The sequence below is a fragment of the Rhinoderma darwinii genome, chromosome 3 (genome assembly GCF_050947455.1).
Source record: "Rhinoderma darwinii isolate aRhiDar2 chromosome 3, aRhiDar2.hap1, whole genome shotgun sequence".
Lineage (NCBI taxonomy): Eukaryota > Metazoa > Chordata > Amphibia > Anura > Rhinodermatidae > Rhinoderma > Rhinoderma darwinii.
The window spans coordinates 7,358,999-7,379,747 of record NC_134689.1 but is presented as its reverse complement, the minus strand read 5'-3'; the positions used below and the strand labels follow the sequence as shown (position 1 = coordinate 7,379,747).

Genomic DNA, 20,749 nt, shown 5'->3' with positions numbered 1-20,749 from the left:
AGATTTACTAAGACTGGTGTTTAATACGCCAGTCATAATCTGAAGCCCACAGGAGTTAAAAGCAACTAATTTATCAAGAGGCGCTCTTCTCTTTATAAATTAGTCACAGCTTGTGCTGTCCGTGCACCAAAAAGTGAAACCTACGCCAGCTACGAGCTGGCAAAGATCTTCGCTATCATTTAGGCCAATTTCTGGCGTAAATCATAGTAAATTTGTTGGGTTGCATGTGGCCCCACCCCTTCCACGAAGCCATGCCCACTTTTTTAAAGGTGGAAACCAGTTAAAAATAGAATGTGCGCCATAGTTTGAAACTTTTTAACACCACTAAAAAGGGATAAACCTTTCAATAAATTCCCCCAATTATTCCTTTCTGCAAAAATCAGGAGAAAATTCAAAAAAGAGAAATGTGAGTTGTTTCTTTAGACTTTCCTTTTTTTAGGATCCGTTCCTGGATAAATATAAACATGACACTCAGAAAATACAGTCAGATATATATTGGATACTGTGGTCAGATAAATAGTGTATACAGCAGTCAGATATATTTTGGATACTTTGGTCAGATAAATAGTGTATATAACAGTCAGATACCCACAGAGTGTAGGAGCTGCACCGTAGCATGCAATATGGCTGCTATCCTCAGGGGAAACTTGACGTGAGACCCCAAATACACACAGCCACAATCCAGAAAAAGAGGCAGCACTCCAGTGTTATAAAAATGCACAATTTTTATTCACCCAACATATAGGCAACGTTTCACCTTCCCATTGAAGGCATTTTCAAGCTTGAAATAGTCAACTACAGTATGTAAGTCGTGTACTTACCAGTAGTACCGGGGGGCAACACAGGGACAAGGACCGGTCTGTGGCTCGGGAGTTTGGCTCCCGAGCAGAGAAGCGTCTTGGGCGTCATGGCAACGGCCTCTCTGCCGACAGCCACGATGCATGCGCTCCGGCGGTGAAGCAGGGCGAAGTCCCGCGATGCGAGGTTGGAGGAGGGGATGCCGACACGTGGACGGAGGAGGAAGAAAAACTGGAAGTGCGGGGGAGGAGTGAAGCAGGCGGAAGTCCAGGAGAGCGGCGCGAAAGTGAGAAGGGGAGGGAAGGAGGAGAGTGACGTGCAGGAGGGAGAGAGAGACCAAGGGGAACCGGTGCCCGGACGAACGCCAAGGGGGAGGCCCACAGCTTGGCTGCCTGATACAGCAGGGCAGGAGACTGCTGGACGAGTGTACTTCTGGAGCAGCATCAGAGGAGGGATCGTGGCAGCATCAGAGGACAGTATGAGTGGTACGTGCCTCCCTGCAGCAGTGCCAAAAGCAGAGGTTGTTGCAGCCGCAGAGGACTGACCGAAGCAGGAGCGGATTGTGCCATCAGCATCCGCTACAGGTACCGGTCACAGACCGTAAATTCCCTGACGAGGACCCTAGGTCCCTCCCCAGAGACAGTACCAGTACCCATATTACAGCCAGTGACCCTCCAAGAGAAGTGACGTCCCTCGTTCATCCTGGTCACAGTGTGCATAGAAGACTAGTCCTGAAATCCACAGATGACTTAGCTTGAACTAGGCCCAAGAACAGTCTCACTACCTCATTAACCGTGCCAGTGTCCCTGCGTGTACTCCAGAGTGTATAACTTCTGTAATCACATCCTGTAATAATTGCTTTGAACTGTTATTGGCGAATGTTGTTGGATCAGGAGCAGACAGAAGGAACGGTCGGGTTGACGGGACTTTATTGGATTATTAACTGGACTTTGTGCAAACTTTAGTGTCAACCTCACCTGTGCAGCTGCGTCCTAGGTGGTCCAACGTTCGGACCGCAGACTGAGGAGAGAGAGGGTTTGTCACGAAAGGTAGCGGATAGCTCCGCAAGGACCCATGGCGGTGCCAGTAGGTACAGGTAGTCCACTGATTCCCATGACGCGACTCCCGGGTCCGACAGTGTGACTCTTACCCGAGGGTAGGCTGACAGTAGTGGGTAGCTCCCACCGTGACTGACAACGGCATGCTCGCTGCCAAGCTTGGCAACGTGGGTTCAGCAACGACCTCTCTCCGGGGGGATTTGCAGCGGGATCGAAGTCCCCAACCTCAGGATTCCTGTCTGCTCCATAGAAGAGAATTTCCTGTTACCTGTTCATTACAGTAAAGAAGTTGAACAAAAGAAGTTGTGTCTCTTCCATTGCATCGCCGAGAGCGGTTATTCTCCCTACAAGTATTGCTTGTGTCAAAACAACAGAACCCTTGCACAACGGAGACAAACGGAAACCATTGGCACCGGATCAGTTACCATTTAAATCAATGGTGATGATTCCCAAGCCGGGGAAAGATCCCTCTCAATGCGCAAGTTACAGGCCAATTTCCCTTCTTAATGCAGACGTCAAACTCTTTGCAAAGATTTTGGCAGTGCGTTTGGCCCCATTACTCAGTGGTGTCATACATCTTGATCAGGCAGGGTTCATGTTTGGCAGAGAGGCCCGTGATAATACCACGAAGGCAATCAATCTCATTCATAAGGCTAAACTATCTCGAGTTCCGCTTATGCTGTTGTCAACAGATGCTGAAAAAGCCTTTGACAGAGTCAATTGGACGTATATGGAGGAAACTCTTCTCCGACTTGGCCTTGGTCCACAAATGATGGGATGGATAATGTCTTTATACTCTTGCCCGTCTGCGAGGGTACATGTGAATGGGATCCTTTCGGAAGAATTCAACATCCACAACGGGACCCGCCAGGGTTGCCCCTTATCCCCCTTGATTTTTATCCTGACTTTGGAACCATTCCTATGGCATATCAGAGCGAACCCGGACATTAAGGGCCTAGAAGTGGGAGCTCGGGTCGACAAGGTTGCAGTGTACGCAGATGACTTGTTGTTTTTCCTGACCAACCCGACTATCTCCCGAATCTGATGCAGGAATTTCGTGGCTTTTACAGTTTATCCAATTTTAAAATAAACTTTTCCAAATCCGAGGCCATGAATGTCTCCATCCCCTCCTCCCTTCTACACACATTGGAACAATCCTTTAGCTTTAAATGGAACTCGAAGGCACTCAAGTACTTGGGAGTGCGCATTCCGGCGGATATTAAGGAGCTTTTTAACTTGAACTTCCCAGTGTTTCTTACCGAAGTGAAAACGGATTGTGCCAGATGGATGGGGGGCACATTCACGTGGATGAGTCGCTGCACTATTTTTAAAATGAATATTCTTTCCCGACTACTTTACTTATTCCAAGCTCTGCCTATAGCAATTCCACCCTCGTTCTTCAAAGCAGTCAACTCTTTACAAATTTCCTTTGTCTGGAATGGTAAGCCTCCACGCCTTAGTCGAGCGCTCTTGCGTCGGTCCCGGGAGACGGGGGGACTGGCACTTCCTGACATCCGATTGTAGCATAGCAACTCATCTAGCGCGCGTAGTGGATTGGTGTAGACACGCCCCCTCCAAGTCATGGGTGGGTCTTGAGCAAAGCTTCACGGAGGCCCCTCTTGAGGTGGTTCCGTGGTTGCAACGCGGACTTCTTAAATCCCTTCACCAACATCCCACTATCAGCCCCACATTGCGATGTTGTTCTCTTCATAAGGTCCGATCAAGCCTATTGCCCATCTGCTCCCCCATGTTTCCGATTCTGGGGAATCCTGCTTTCCCATCAGGGTTGACAGATTCGGTCTTCCGGGCCTGGTTCGCATCTGGTATATTTAGGGCAGCGCACTTCCTTAAGAACGCGGAATGGCTCTCCCTTTCGGAGCTGTCGCAACTGCCTGAACCCCAACCTCTGGGCCATTGGCGCATATTTCAGGTCCGCCATTTCTTCTCTTCATTATCGTCTCCGGCTTTATTCCAAGAGTCTAGATCCCCGTTGGAAGAGATGTGTGTTGGCTCCGAGCCAGCTCGTCACACACTGTCCACGATCTACCATCTCCTTCTAAACCCGCCAGATCTTCCCCCGCCAGGTTACATCTCTGAGTGGGAAGCGGACTTGGGCATCACCCTTACCGCAAGTCAACGTTCTCGCATCCTTACTTTAGCTCATAAAACCTCGATCAGCTCGCGTTACCAAGAAGCCAGTTTTAAATTGCTCTCGCGATGGTACAGGACCCCGGTCCGTCTACATCGTATTTTCCCGACCGTTTCACCTCTCTGTTGGAGATGCGGGCGGGACGATGGTACCCTCCTCCACACCTTTTGGTCTTGTCCGTTACTCGCAGAATTCTGGGAAGGAGTGAAGAGAGTGATCTCCGAGGTAACAGATACCAGTTCTCCTTTGGACGCGGCCTTCTTCCTCCTCCATCATTGTGACATCCCAACAAATATCTACAAACGCTCTCTGCTTCACTTTTTAGTGATGGCCGCTAGACATTGCATTCCACTGAGATGGAAAAACGTCTCCCCACCTACTCTGTCCCTCTGGGTCTCGAAGGTCAACGATCTAATGCACATGGGGGATCTGACCTCAAGCATCCATGATACCCACGCAAGGTTTTGCCTCACGTGGTCCCCTTGGATAGTGTTCCAGGACACTGACACCTATAAAGACATTCTTGGTGGGTTGGAAGTTGGTTGATAACCCGCACTGGTTTTTCTTGGGTGTTGCAGGATCTCCTCGGTGGGGAGTGTTGCCCCTTCCTCCTCCCTTTACCCTTCTCATTTATCTTCCTTTATCTCGCTTAGCCTCTCTTGCTCCTTTCTCTCATAGGGGAATATCAATCAGATCACGTGGGAGATGTCATATGTGGTTATACCCAGGGCCGCCATCAGGAATTTCAGGGCCCCCTACAGCTAAATTTTCTGGGCCCCCCTACCGTGGCACCGCCTGTTAACGGTACTCCGTCCAGAACTATATCATGGTACCCAGGGCCGCCATCAGGGGGGGTATTAGGGGTACTGATGTGAGAGGCCCGGCCAAACCTAATTGAAAGGGGGGCCCGGCAAACTGCCGCGACTTGCCTTTGGTAGAAAAAAAAACAGGCCCCTGCAATGGGGCCCATTTTTTTCACCAAAAGAATGTCGTGAGCTGCGGGCCCCCCTTTCAATTAGGTTTGGCCGGGCCTCTCACATCAGTAACCCTAATACCCCCCCTGATGGCGGCCCTGGGTAGCATGGGGGTCGTCATGGGGGCCGTCAAAGATCGCCGCCCGTGCGACCGATCGCGCGCACCCGCAAACTCCCGCGCATGCGCACCCGCGACCGCCTGGAACCGCGCACCGAATTTTGAGGCAGATTTTGACCTGCCCACACTATCTTGCCGCGTTTTTTGCCCACAGCGATTGAGGACAGCAGACAAAAAACGCAGCGAATAATGCATTTTCTGCCTCCCATTGATTTCGATGGGAGGTCAGAGGCGGAACCGTGGCAAGAAAGGACGTGCTGCTTTTTCTTTTTTCCGCGGCTGGCTCCCATTGATTTCAGATTAAATCAATGGGAGGCGGTTTTGGAAGTTGTTTGGTGCTGATTCTGACGCAGCGTCCGAGTCAATATCAAGGCCCAAAAACTCTGTGAACTGGGCCTTATTGTTAGGGCTTATTCAGACGAACGTGTAATACATCCGTGCAACGCGCGTGATTTTCACGCGCCTCGCGCGGTCCTATGTTACTCTATGGGGCCGTGCAGACTGTCAGTGATTTTCACGCAGCGTGTGTCCATGTGTCCGCTGCGTAAAACTCACGACATGTCCGATATTTGTGCATTGTTCGAGCATCACGCACCCATTGAAGTCAATGGGTGCGTGAAAATCCCGCCCAACACTTCCGCAGCCGTATAAACTATGAATGAAAACAGAAATGCACCACGTGCTACAAACATACAAACAGAGTGTCATAATGATGGCGGCTGCGCGAAAATCACGCAGCCGCGCATCATACGCTGCTGACACACGGAGCTGTTATGGACCTTTTGAATGCGCAAAACGCCACGTTTTTGCGCGCGCCAATAGCACACGCTTGTGTAAATCCGGCCTTAGGGTAGGAACACACTAGGCATGAACACTGCAGATTTTATGCAGCACATTTTATTGTGGAAAATCCGCAGCGTATCACAGTCGCAGCAGAGTGGATGAGATGTGAACAAATCTCATTCACACGCTGCAAAAAAAAAGTGACCTGCAGTGTGGGTTTTTAAGCCTCAGCATGTCAATGTATTCTGTGGAATCGCCGCTCCTCTGTTGCGGAAATGCTGCGGTTCTGCCGCAAAAATCACAAATGAGAAAAAATAAAAAGGCACTTTTTTACATTTATAAAAAAGTTTAGACTTACCCCGGCCGTAGTCCTGGTGACGCGATCCTCTATTCTTAGCGCAGCCCCGCCTCCTGTCATGACGTTTCATCCCATGTGACTGCTGCAGCGGTCACATGGTCTACAGCGTCATCCCAGGAGGCGGGGCTACGTTCAGAAGAGAGAGATGCGTCACCAGGACTACGGCCGGGGTAAGTCTAAACTTTTTTTTCCCTGCAGGATTCTCGCAGCGGACACGCCTCACGAAACCTGCGCCACTATTTGGTGCGGTTTTGCTGGCAGAATTCCCTGCGGCTACCGGGGCGGATAAGCTGTGTAGTTTTACTCAGCATATCCGCCTAGTGTGTCCCTTATGATGTCGCTCCTGGAGCTGCTGCCGGTCTCTAAATAGGCAGTTGGTCCAGTAGAATTTGGAATTATTTTTTTTTGTGAACCAGCTTAAAAAAATACAAAACTTTTGTGTTAGGGCCGGTTCACATCACCGTTCGCTTCCGTTCCGGGGTTCCGTCTGAGGTTTCTGTCGGGTGAACCCCGCAACGGAAAGTGAAAGTGACAGCACAGCTTCCGTTTCCGTCACCATTAGCGCAGTCGACTACGCTATTGATTCCGTCCGAAAACCAGCCAGAATGGTGACGAACGGAAACCATTAGCGATGTTTCCGTCACCATTGAGATCAATGGTGTTTAATACGCCAGTCATAATCTGAAGCCCACAGGAGTTAAAAGCAACTAATTTATCAAGAGGCGCTCTTCTCTTTATAAATTAGTCACAGCTTGTAATGTCCGTGCACCAAAAAGTGAAACCTACGCCAGCTACGAGCTGGCAAAGATCTTCGCTATCATTTAGGCCAATTTCTGGCGTAAATCATAGTAAATTTGTTGGGTTGCATGTGGCCCCACCCCTTCCACGAAGCCATGCCCACTTTTTTAAAGGTGGAAACCAGTTAAAAATAGAATGTGCGCCATAGTTTGAAACTTTTTAACACCACTAAAAAGGGATAAACCTTTCAATAAATTCCCCCAATTGTTCCTTTCTGCAAAAATCAGGAGAAAATTCAAAAAAGAGAAATGTGAGTTGTTTCTTTAGACTTTCCTTTTTTTAGGATCCGTTCCTGGATAAATATAAACATGACACTCAGAAAATACAGTCAGATATATATTGGATACTGTGGTCAGATAAATAGTGTATACAGCAGTCAGATATATTTTGGATACTTTGGTCAGATAAATAGTGTATATAACAGTCAGATACCCACAGAGTGTAGGAGCTGCACCGTAGCATGCAATATGGCTGCTATCCTCAGGGGAAACTTGACGTGAGACCCCAAATACACACAGCCACAATCCAGAAAAAGAGGCAGCACTCCAGTGTTATAAAAATCCAAAATTTTTATTCACCCAACATATAGGCAACGTTTCACCCTCCCATTGAAGGCATTTTCAAGCTTGAAATAGTCAACTACAGTATGTAAGTCGTGTACTTACCAGTAGTACCGGGGGGCAACACAGGGACAAGGACCGGTCTGTGGCTCGGGAGTTTGGCTCCCGAGCAGAGAAGCGTCTTGGGCGTCATGGCAACGGCCTCTCTGCCGACAGCCACGATGCATGCGCTCCGGCGGTGAAGCAGGGCGAAGTCCCGCGATGCGAGGTTGGAGGAGGGGATGCCGACACGTGGACGGAGGAGGAAGAAAAACTGGAAGTGCGGGGGAGGAGTGAAGCAGGCGGAAGTCCAGGAGAGCGGCGCGAAAGTGAGAAGGGGAGGGAAGGAGGAGAGTGACGTGCAGGAGGGAGAGAGAGACCAAGGGGAACCGGTGCCCGGACGAACGCCAAGGGGGAGGCCCACAGCTTGGCTGCCTGATACAGCAGGGCAGGAGACTGCTGGACGAGTGTACTTCTGGAGCAGCATCAGAGGAGGGATCGTGGCAGCATCAGAGGACAGTATGAGTGGTACGTGCCTCCCTGCAGCAGTGCCAAAAGCAGAGGTTGTTGCAGCCGCAGAGGACTGACCGAAGCAGGAGCGGATTGTGCCATCAGCATCCACTACAGGTACCGGTCACAGACCGTAAATTCCCTGACGAGGACCCTAGGTCCCTCCCCAGAGACAGTACCAGTACCCATATTACAGCCAGTGACCCTCCAAGAGAAGTGACGTCCCTCGTTCATCCTGGTCACAGTGTGCATAGAAGACTAGTCCTGAAATCCACAGATGACTTAGCTTGAACTAGGCCCAAGAACAGTCTCACTACCTCATTAACCGTGCCAGTGTCCCTGCGTGTACTCCAGAGTGTATAACTTCTGTAATCACATCCTGTAATAATTGCTTTGAACTGTTATTGGCGAATGTTGTTGGATCAGGAGCAGACAGAAGGAACGGTCGGGTTGACGGGACTTTATTGGATTATTAACTGGACTTTGTGCAAACTTTAGTGTCAACCTCACCTGTGCAGTTGCGTCCTAGGTGGTCCAACGTTCGGACCGCAGACTGAGGAGAGAGAGGGTTTGTCACGAAAGGTAGCGGATAGCTCCGCAAGGACCCATGGCGGTGCCAGTAGGTACAGGTAGTCCACTGATTCCCATGACGCGACTCCCGGGTCCGACAGTGTGACTCTTACCCGAGGGTAGGCTGACAGTAGTGGGTAGCTCCCACCGTGACTGACAACGGCATGCTCGCTGCCAAGCTTGGCAACGTGGGTTCAGCAACGACCTCTCTCCGGGGGGATTTTCAGCGGGATCGAAGTCCCCAACCTCAGGATTCCTGTCTGCTCCATAGAAGAGAATTTCCTGTTACCTGTTCATTACAGTAAAGAAGTTGAACAAAAGAAGTTGTGTCTCTTCCATTGCATCGCCGAGAGCGGTTATTCTCCCTACAAGTATTGCTTGTGTCAAAACAACAGAACCCTTGCACAACGGAGACAAACGGAAACCATTGGCACCGGATCAGTTACCATTTAAATCAATGGTGATGATTCCCAAGCCGGGGAAAGATCCCTCTCAATGCGCAAGTTACAGGCCAATTTCCCTTCTTAATTCAGACGTCAAACTCTTTGCAAAGATTTTGGCAGTGCGTTTGTCCCCATTACTCAGTGGTGTCATACATCTTGATCAGGCAGGGTTCATGTTGGGCAGAGAGGCCCGTGATAATACCACGAAGGCAATCAATCTCATTCATAAGGCTAAACTATCTCGAGTTCCGCTTATGCTCTTGTCAACAGATGCTGAAAAAGCCTTTGACAGAGTCAATTGGACGTATATGGAGGAAACTCTTCTCCGACTTGGCCTTGGTCCACAAATGATGGGATGGATAATGTCTTTATACTCTTGCCCGTCTGCGAGGGTACATGTGAATGGGATCCTTTCGGAAGAATTCAACATCCACAACGGGACCCGCCAGGGTTGCCCCTTATCCCCCTTGATTTTTATCCTGACTTTGGAACCATTCCTACGGCATATCAGAGCGAACCCGGACATTAAGGGCCTAGAAGTGGGAGCTCGGGTCGACAAGGTTGCAGTGTACGCAGATGACTTGTTGTTTTTCCTGACCAACCCGACTATCTCCCGAATCTGATGCAGGAATTTCGTGGCTTTTACAGTTTATCCAATTTTAAAATAAACTTTTCCAAATCCGAGGCCATGAATGTCTCCATCCCCTCCTCCCTTCTACACACATTGGAACAATCCTTTAGCTTTAAATGGAACTCGAAGGCACTCAAGTACTTGGGAGTGCGCATTCCGGCGGATATTAAGGAGCTTTTTAACTTGAACTTCCCAGTGTTTCTTACCGAAGTGAAAACGGATTGTGCCAGATGGATGGGGGGCACATTCACGTGGATGAGTTGCTGCACTATTTTTAAAATGAATATTCTTTCCCGACTACTTTACTTATTCCAAGCTCTGCCTATAGCAATTCCACCCTCGTTCTTCAAAGCAGTCAACTCTTTACAAATTTCCTTTGTCTGGAATGGTAAGCCTCCACGCCTTAGTCGAGCGCTCTTGCGTCGGTCCCGGGAGACGGGGGGACTGGCACTTCCTGACATCCGATTGTACTACATAGCAACTCATCTAGCGCGCGTAGTGGATTGGTGTAGACACGCCCCCTCCAAGTCATGGGTGGGTCTTGAGCAAAGCTTCACGGAGGCCCCTCTTGAGGTGGTTCCGTGGTTGCAAAGCGGACTTCTTAAATCCCTTCACCAACATCCCACTATCAGCCCCACATTGCGATGTTGTTCTCTTCATAAGGTCCGATCAAGCCTATTGCCCATCTGCTCCCCCATGTTTCCGATTCTGGGGAATCCTGCTTTCCCATCAGGGTTGACAGATTCGGTCTTCCGGGCCTGGTTTGCATCTGGTATATTTAGGGCAGCGCACTTCCTTAAGAACGCGGAATGGCTCTCCCTTTCGGAGCTGTCGCAACTGCCTGAACCCCAACCTCTGGGCCATTGGCGCATATTTCAGGTCCGCCATTTCTTCTCTTCATTATCGTCTCCGGCTTTATTCCAAGAGTTTAGATCCCCGTTGGAAGAGATGTGTGTTGGCTCCGAGCCAGCTCGTCACACACTGTCCACGATCTACCATCTCCTTCTAAACCCGCCAGATCTTCCCCCGCCAGGTTACATCTCTGAGCATCACCCTTACCGCAAGTCAACGTTCTCGCATCCTTACTTTAGCTCATAAAACCTCGATCAGCTCGCGTTACCAAGAAGCCAGTTTTAAATTGCTCTCGCGATGGTACAGGACCCCGGTCCGTCTACATCGTATTTTCCCGACCGTTTCACCTCTCTGTTGGAGATGCGGGCGGGACGATGGTACCCTCCTCCACACCTTTTGGTCTTGTCTGTTACTCGCAGAATTCTGGGAAGGAGTGAAGAGAGTGATCTCCGAGGTAACAGATACCAGTTCTCCTTTGGACGCGGCCTTCTTCCTCCTCCATCATTGTGACATCCCAACAAATATCTACAAACGCTCTCTGCTTCACTTTTTAGTGATGGCCGCTAGACATTGCATTCCACTGAGATGGAAAAACGTCTCCCCACCTACTCTGTCCCTCTGGGTCTCGAAGGTCAACGATCTAATGCACATGGAGGATCTGACCTCAAGGATCCATGATACCCACGCTAGGTTTTGCCTCACGTGGTCCCCTTGGATAGTGTTCCAGGACACTGACACCTATAAAGACATTCTTGGTGGGTTGGAAGTTGGTTGATAACCCGCACTGGTTTTTCTTGGGTGTTGCAGGATCTCCTCGGTGGGGAGTGTTGCCAATTCCTCCTCCCTTTACCCTTCTCATTTATCTTCCTTTATCTCGCTTAGCCTCTCTTGCTCCTTTCTCTCATAGGGGAATATGAATCAGATCACGTGGGAGATGTCATATGTGGTTATACGTGGTATCAGGAATTTCAGGGCCCCCTACAGCTAAATTTTCTGGGCCCCCCTACCGTGGCACCGCCTGTTAACGGTACTCCGTCCAGAACTATATCATGGTACCCAGGGCCGCCATCAGGGGGGGTATTAGGGGTACTGATGTGAGGGGCCCGGCCAAACCTAATTGAAAGGGGGGCCCGGCAAACTGCCGCGACTTGCCTTTGGTAGAAAAAAAACAGGACCCTGCAATGGGGCCCATTTTTTTCACCAAAAGAATGTCGTGAGCTGCGGGCCCCCCTTTCAATTAGGTTTGGCCGGGCCTCTCACATCAGTAACCCTAATACCCCCCCTGATGGCGGCCCTGGGTAGCATGGGGGTCGTCATGGGGGCCGTCAAAGATCGCCGCCCGTGCGACCGATCGCGCGCACCCGCAAACTCCCGCGCATGCGCACCCGCGACCGCCTGGAACCGCGCACCGAATTTTGAGGCAGATTTTGACCTGCCCACACTATCTTGCCGCGTTTTTTGCCCACAGCGATTGAGGACAGCAGACAAAAAACGCAGCGAATAATGCATTTTCTGCCTCCCATTGATTTCGATGGGAGGTCAGAGGCGGAACCGCGGCAAGAAAGGACGTGCTGCTTTTTCTTTTTTCCGCGGCTGGCTCCCATTGATTTCAGATTAAATCAATGGGAGGCGGTTTTGGAAGTTGTTTGGTGCTGATTCTGACGCAGCGTCCGAGTCAATATCAAGGCCCAAAAACTCTGTGAACTGGGCCTTATTGTTAGGGCTTATTCAGACGAACGTGTAATACATCCGTGCAACGCGCGTGATTTTCACGCGCCTCGCGCGGTCCTATGTTACTCTATGGGGCCGTGCAGACTGTCAGTGATTTTCACGCAGCGTGTGTCCGTGTGTCCGCTGCGTAAAACTCACGACATGTCCGATATTTGTGCATTGTTCGAGCATCACGCACCCATTGAAGTCAATGGGTGCGTGGAAATCCCGCCCAACACTTCCGCAGCCGTATAAACTATGAATGAAAACAGAAATGCACCACGTGCTACAAACATACAAACAGAGTGTCATAATGTCAAAATGCCCTATGTATAGTATTAGTAAGAGACTTGTTCACACATAGCATTATGACCAAGGGATCTTGTCTCAGCAGAACTTAATTGTTCTGATTAGCTGCAGCTCACTGAAGCTCTGGAAGCTTTAGAGATTGGCCACAGTTCAGACTAAGTGGAAAATTAGAGACAGAAAAAATATAAAACAACTGATAAAATATAAATAAAAATCAATATAATGGATATGGGATGATATGTGGAATCTAACCAACTATAAAGGTGGCAAATAGGCTTGTTTAGCATAATATATTATATATATTTTTTTACTTTTTAAAGAGATTAGGCATTTATATAAAAATAATAAAAGTGTATATATATGTATACGATTATGATGGTAAGATCAGATTATCTCTATATATTGCAGAGATCATTGTGGGTGTATATGTTTTTTTTTTTTAACCATTTTTTATGTATGTAAATTTATGTAAATTTAAATGATATGCGGCTATATAAACCTGTTAATTAGACACGTCACACATGCCCCAGAGGAAGCCGGAAGGGCGAAACCCAGGGTCGGGCGAGAGTGTTTGGCGTGCCGCCTAGAAATTTTAAAGATTTTTACTTACCTTGATGCTTTTATTTCTTGTTACTTCTGTGAGTATGGATTAAACTTGGCGTGGAACAATCTTTTTGCAGAGGGTGTTGCACTATGTGTCTTCCTTTTTCCATCTATTAGAGACATAAGATCCTTTTCCTACCAGGAGTTCTTTGAATGTGGAGGGAGACGATAAGGAGCTCGGTGGAACTACAAGGATAAGAATTACCATCCACACCCTCATTGGATTGCGGACTGTCCACTGCATTTTTCTGGGAGAGAGTGTCTATACTGAATGATATTGGACTGTTACCAGTGCCGTCTGAGCGGTAAACTTCACTGTACTTTATATATGCTATTTAGGGTATTTGTTGGATCATACCCAATTTAGTTTTGCCTGCTCCGGTCTGAGAGAGATTTTGTGGGTATTTGAGCCAAGAGAAACCACCATTATAAGAGTGTCATAATGATGGCGGCTGCGCGGAAATCACGCAGCCGCGCATCATACGCTGCTGACACACGGAGCTGTTATGGACCTTTTGAATGCGCAAAACGCCACGTTTTTGCGCGCGCCAATAGCACACGCTTGTGTAAATCCGGCCTTAGGGTAGGAATACACTAGGCATGAACACTGCGGATTTTATGCAGCACATTTTATTGTGGAAAATCCGCAGCGTATCACAGTCGCAGCAGAGTGGATGAGATGTGAACAAATCTCATTCACACGCTGCAAAAAAAAAGTGACCTGCAGTGTGGGTTTTTAAGCCTCAGCATGTCAATGTATTCTGTGGAATCGCCGCTCCTCTGTTGCGGAAATGCTGCGGTTCTGCCGCAAAAATCACAAATGAGAAAAAATAAAAAGGCACTTTTTTACATTTATAAAAAAGTTTAGACTTACCCCGACCGTAGTCCTGGTGACGCGATCCTCTATTCTTAGCGCAGCCCCGCCTCCTGTCATGACATTTCATCCCATGTGACTGCTGCAGCGGTCACATGGTCTACAGCGTCATCCCAGGAGGCGGGGCTACGTTCAGAAGAGAGAGATGCGTCACCAGGACTACGGCCGGGGCAAGTCTAAACTTTTTTTTCCCTGCAGGATTCCCGCAGCGGACACGCCTCACGAAACCTGCGCCACTATTTGGTGCGGTTTTGCTGGCAGAATTCCCTGCGGCTACCGGGGCGGATAAGCTGTGTAGTTTTACTCAGCATATCCGCCTAGTGTGTCCCTTATGATGTCGCTCCTGGAGCTGCTGCCGGTCTCTAAATAGGCAGTTGGTCCAGTAGAATTTGGAATTATTTTTTTTTGTGAACCAGCTTAAAAAAATACAAAACTTTTGTGTTAGGGCCGGTTCACATCACCGTTCGCTTCCGTTCCGGGGTTCCGTCTGAGGTTTCTGTCGGGTGAACCCCGCAACGGAAAGTGAAAGTGACAGCACAGCTTCCGTTTCCGTCACCATTAGCGCAGTCGACTACGCTATTGATTCCGTCTGAAAACCAGCCAGAATGGTGACGAACGGAAACCATTAGCGATGTTTCCGTCACCATTGAGATCAATGGTGACTGAAACGGAGGCTGTGCTGTCACTTTCACTTTCCGTTGCGGGGTTCACCCGACGGAAACCTCAGACGGAACCCCGGAGCGGAAGCGAACGGTGATGTGAACAGGCCCTAACACAAAAGTTTTGTATTTTTTTAAGCTGGTTCACAAAAAAAAATAATTCCAAATTCTACTGGACCAACTGCCTATTTAGAGACCGGCAGCAGCTCCAGGAGCGACATCATAAGGGACACACTAGGCGGATATGCTGAGTAAGACTCCACAGCTTATCCGCCCCGGTAGCCGCAGGGAATTCTGCCAGCAAAACCGGACCAAATAGTGGTGCAGGTTTCGTGAGGCGTGTCCGCTGCGGGAATCCTGCAGGGAAAAAAAAGTTTAGACTTGCCCTGGCCGTAGTTTAGGTGACGCATCTCTCTCTTCTGAACGTAGCCCCGCCTCCTGGGATGACGCTGTAGACCATGTGACCGCTGCAGCAATCACATGGGATGAAACGTCATGACAGGAGGCGGGGCTGCGCTAAGAATAGAGGATCGCGTCACCAGGACTACGGCCGGGGTAAGTCTAAACTTTATCAATTTAAAAAAGTACCTTCTTTTTTTTTCTCATTTGTGATTTTTGCGGCAGAACCGCAGCATTTCCGCAACAGAGGAGCAGCGATTCCACAGAATACATTGACGTGCTGCGGCTTAAAAAGCCAAAAGTCACACTGCAGGTCCATTATTTTTTGCAGCGTGCGGAGGAGATTTGTTCTAATCTCATCCACTCTGCTGCGACTGTGATACGCTGCGGATTTTCCACAATAAAATGTGTTGCATAAAATCCGCAGTGTTCATGCCGAGTGTGTTCCTACCCTAAGGCCGGATTTACACAAGCGTGTGCTTTTTGCGCGCGCAAAAAACGTGGCGTTTTGCGCATGCAAAAGATCCATAACAGCTCCGTGTGTCAGCAGCGTATGATGCGCGGCTGCGTGATTTTCGCGCAGCCGCCATCATTATGACACTCTGTTTGTATGTTTGTAGCACGTGGTGCTTTTCTGTTTTCATTCATAGTTTATACGGCTGCGGAAGTGCTGGGCGGGATTTTCACGCACCCATTGACTTCAATGGGTGCGTTATGCGCGAACAATGCACAAATATCGGACATGTCGTGAGTTTTACGCAGCGGACACACGCTGCGTGAAAATCACTGACAGTCTGAACGGCCCCATAGAGTAACACAGGTCCGTGCGAGGCGCGTGAAAATCACGCGCGTTGCACGGATGTATTACACGTTCGTCTGAATAAGCCCTAACAATAAGGCCCAGTTCACAGAGTTTTTGGGCCTTGATATTGACTCGGACACTGCGTCAGAATCCGCACCAAACAACTTCCAAAACCGCCTCCCATTGATTTAATCTGAAATCAATGGGAGCCAGTCGCGGAAAAAAGAAAAAGCAGCGCGTCCTTTCTTGCCGCGGTTCCGCCTCTGACCTCCCATCGAAATCAATGGGAGGCAGAAAATGCATTTTTCGCAGAGTTTTTTGCCTGCTGTCCTCAATCGCAGCGGGCAAAAAACGCAGCAAAAAAACGCAGCAGGATAGTGTGTGCAGATCAAAATCTGCCTCAAAATTCTTTAAGGAATTTTGAGGCAGATTTTTTTTCTGCCTGCAAAATACTTTGTGTGAACAGGGCCATACATAAACAGCACTTTGACACACTTTACTCACCGTGTCAGAAGAGCTGCTCCCACTCCAGTCCTCTCTTTCAGGCGAGGTCTTTCAGGCGAGGTCTTCCAGGCGAGGTCTTCGGTCCAGACGTCCAGTCCTTCACCTCCAGCCAGGCTCCAGGTAAGTTGGGTCCATGTGTGTCCGCGGTTGCGCGCACTTGCGATCGGCCGCGCGCACACCCGCGAACGAAGTGCGCGCAACCGCGGCCGATCGCGGGTGCGCGCGTGCTGTCGAGGCTGCGAGCGTGCGTGCTGTTGCTTCTGCGAGCGCCCGTGCTGTCGCGGTTGCGCGCTTTTGCCGGGTGCGTGCTCGGACGGTCGCGAGTTTGCGGGTGCGCGTGATCGGTCGGTGGTGTTTGACGGGGGGGCCCGCAGCTCATGACATTCATTTGGTGAAAAAAACGGGCCCCTTTGCAGGGGCCCGTTTTTTTCTACCAAAGACAAGTCGCAGCAGTGGCCGGGCCCCCCTTTCAATTAGGTTTGGCCGGGCCCCTCACACCACTACCCCTAATACCCCCCTGATGGCGGCCCTGGTTATACCTCCCGTGAGGTTTTCAGTATGTGGCTCAATGTTATGCATCTTCATTATTGGTTATGTGTTTCATTTTCCTATCTGTATTTGCTGTATTCTTGTTTTTTATTATGTAAAAATATGGTTGTCGACCATGAAAATAAAGAATAAAAAAAAAAATAAAAAATCAATGGTGATGCAAACGGAAGCCTATGGTTTCCGTTTGTTCCAGTCAGGGTCCCATTCTGACAGGAAGCTCCGACGGAACGGCAGAACGGGACCTTGAAGCAGATGTGAACGAATCCTTATTTATCCCTTGTCTTTATTTATCATTATTATTATTATTGATGTTATGTTTATTATGAGGGTCCGGCGTCTGTGATCTCCTGTCATATGTGCTGGAACACGCCCTATAAAATACACTTTCAGTTTCCTTTCTCATAAATCCTGAAGCCATGGCGTCCGCTGACGTGAGAGACGAGCTGCTCTGCTCCATCTGTCTGAGCATTTTTACAGATCCTGTAACCCTGAGATGTGGACACAACTTCTGCCGGGTCTGTATTGATCAGGTCCTGAATACACAGGACGGGTCTGGAGTTTATTCCTGTCCTGAATGCAGAGAAGAGTTTCAGGAGCGGCCTGCACTGCAGAGGAACATAAATCTACATAATGTAGCAGAACATTTCCTGTCAACTCAGCCATGTCAGGAGGAGATCACCGGGATCTGCTGCACTTACTGTGTGGACTCTGCTGTACTTGCTGTTAAATCCTGTCTGCACTGTGAAGCTTCTCTCTGCGATAAACATCTCAGAGTTCACAGCAAGGCAGCAGAACATGTCCTAACCGAACCCAGCACTTCCCTGGAGAACAGAAAATGTTCCGTCCATAAGAAGATCCTGGAATATTACTGCCCTGAGGACGCTGCTTGTATCTGTGTGTCCTGTAGTTTGGCTGGAGAACATCGGGGTCATCAGGTAGAGATGCTGGATGAGGCGGCCGAGAAGAAGAAGAAGAAACTGAAAGATATTCTGCAGAAACTGAGCACAAAGAGAGAGAAGACGGAGGAAAGAGTCCAGAGTCTGGAGGAGCGCAGGAGAAAAGCTCAAGAAAAAGCAGCTGGAGAAGAAGAGAAAGTCACCGCCCTGTTTATAGACATCAGGAGACGGGTGGACGACCTGGAGAGGAGGGTCCGGAGTGAGATCTCCAGGCAGGAAGAGCAGGTGTCACTGTCCGATGTTATCCAGAAGCTGGAAATAAAGAAGGACGAGCTGTCCAGGAAGATGAGGGACCTTGAGGAACTGTGTAACATGACTGATCCACTGACTGTCCTACAGGGACCAGACACCGGTGACTTGTGTGATCCTGAGGAGGGGGGAGGGGATAAGGACACAGGTGACTTGTATGGTCCTGAGGAGGGGGGAGGGGATGAGGACACGGGGGGACATGATAAGACATATGATGTAGATATGGATGTAATTACGGGGATGTTACACGCAGGTTTCTCTGATATAATGACGTATCTGCAGACCATCTCACCTGCAAAACCAAAAGAAATGAGGCCACGCCCCCACAGCATCCAGTCTCAGCGCAGTCACCCACAAGTTTTGTCTTTATCAGGTACAGGATATGGGGGTGATGATGTAATAGTCAGGACTGGGGGTGTTGGGGGGAAGGTAACGGCTGCAGAAGAGGGGGTGATCTACGGGGAGGGTCCTGCAGACATATTACTGGATGTAAACACAGCTCGTAATTATATCCTTATATCAGACGACCTGAAAACTGCAACCAGGACATATATGAAGCAGAATCATCCAGAAACAGCAGAGAGATTCCAGGATAATAATCAGGTGATGAGCGGCAGGAGATTTTCCTCAGGGCGACATTACTGGGATGTGGAGATCATTGGATCACGTTGGTGGAGGGTAGGGATGTGTTACCCCAGTATACACAAGAGGGGGCGTCGGTCATACATTGGGGATAATAACAAGTCCTGGAGTTTATGTGGAGGGCAGTGGTTTAATAATCCGTATTCAGTGAGATATGACAATAAAATGATCCGGTTACCTCACCAGATCTCCAGTAATAGATTCAGGATATGTCTGGATTATGAGGCCGGGCAGCTGTCCTTTTATGAGCTGTGTGACCCCATCAGACACTTACACACCTTCACCGCCACCTTCACCGAGCCCCTTCATGCTGCATTATGTGTATGTAATGGTTATATAAAGATATCGGGGGAGCAGCAGCTGTGAGGAACCATCATCGAAGGAGAAATCTGCCCAAAGACTGGTGACATCACAGGGAGCGGAATATGATTGGTGGAGCATTCAACCTATAGGATACAGCAGTGGGAGGGGCCTCATTAACCCCTTAATGACCAAGCCATATTTTGGAGCTCTGGTGTGTCCGTCTTTATCGTAGAACAACTCCGGAATAGTTTTGCATTACCCAAGTAATTGTGACATTGTTTTATCATCACACGTCGTACTTTATTTAGGTGGTAAAAGTAGACGATACAATTTGTGTAAAAATTCTATTTTTCTCTTATTTTGAACCGCTATATGTCACATATATACATACATACTGTACACATGTTTCTGTTAAATATATATTTCCATCTCTTTACTCTATTTTGGTAGCACTTTTGAAAAAAAAATATCATTTTTGAGCAATTTAGGAGGCTTGCAAATTGAATAATAGTTTTATACATTTTGAAGTACATTGTGTTTTTCTGCACCACGCCAAGTTTACAAAGACTCATAGGTGTCAGAATGATAGAAACCCCCATAAGTGACCCCATATTGAAAACTACACCCCTTCACGTATCAATTATTTTGACTATTTTGCAGTTTTTTGTTGGAATTCATGAAAAGTAGGTAAAAAAAAATTAAATATCATTTTTTTCCTCAAATGTCTTATTTTATAGTCAGATTTTTTTGTAAAGCGAACATGAGAATGAAGTGATTATTTAGACCCGACATTTATTTTGCAGGAAATAATGTAAATATAAATGTAAATTTATACAGAAATTATTGGAAAACGTGTCAGAAATTTAGAAAGTAATTTTTTTCACAGCTATGTGTCCTTTTTTTTCTTCAAACTCTAGAAAAGTTCCCCTATGGCCTGCACTTTTATAGAGGAGAAAATAATTATCTAAAGCCGCTTGCGTCAGGTACACGGACAATTCTTTATACCAGATCCTTGGTTTTGTTTTCAGCTAGAGACAGGTCGGAGCGGAGGTTTATGGGAAGAGACAATGACTATAATGAATTCATGAAATTAATAAATATATTCTTGAAAATAGTGATTTGTAACAAATAAATATTCATTTATGTGCAGTATAAGGCCTTTGTTTTTTAAAGGAACAGTAAACCTAAAAATGAATGATAGACCAAAGAGAAATTTGCCCACAGAGTTTGTCAGAACTTTTAGCAGCTACTGAAACAGCTTAGTAGATATTTTGCAGAGAACAATATTGGTGTTTTTTTCCTGACCCATTTTTTGGGCTGCAGATGGATGACAGGTCCGGGTTAAACGAAATGGGCTGGAATTATTATTCTTGGTCTTATTTAGCAGACAGAGCAATAGAGGAGGGCTTTTACTGCAGCCAGTTGTCTTACAGATAGAATCAGGTCGGATCTGAGATTTATGTGAAGAGACATTGGCTAATTTTTTGTTCATTATTCAGTTTTTTGTTTTTTTTCTAAACCTAGCAAGGAAGATTTACTAAGACTGGTG

At 48.1% G+C, this 20,749-nt stretch overlaps 1 protein-coding gene across 1 annotated transcript in view; it reads left to right on the top strand.

Moving 5' to 3' along the window:
• The window catches only part of LOC142748541 (uncharacterized), a 31,731-nt gene extending 12,427 nt beyond the window's left edge, over nucleotides 1-19,304 (top strand). The window contains 7 exon segments of the mRNA XM_075855608.1: nucleotides 2,549-2,670; nucleotides 3,571-4,531; nucleotides 9,429-9,550; nucleotides 10,881-10,941; nucleotides 11,061-11,396; nucleotides 17,441-19,245; nucleotides 19,248-19,304. Of these exon segments, the coding sequence (XP_075711723.1) occupies nucleotides 2,549-2,670; nucleotides 3,571-4,531; nucleotides 9,429-9,550; nucleotides 10,881-10,941; nucleotides 11,061-11,396; nucleotides 17,441-19,245; nucleotides 19,248-19,304 (3,464 nt within the window).
• Nucleotides 19,305-20,749: the final 1,445 nt, after the last annotated feature.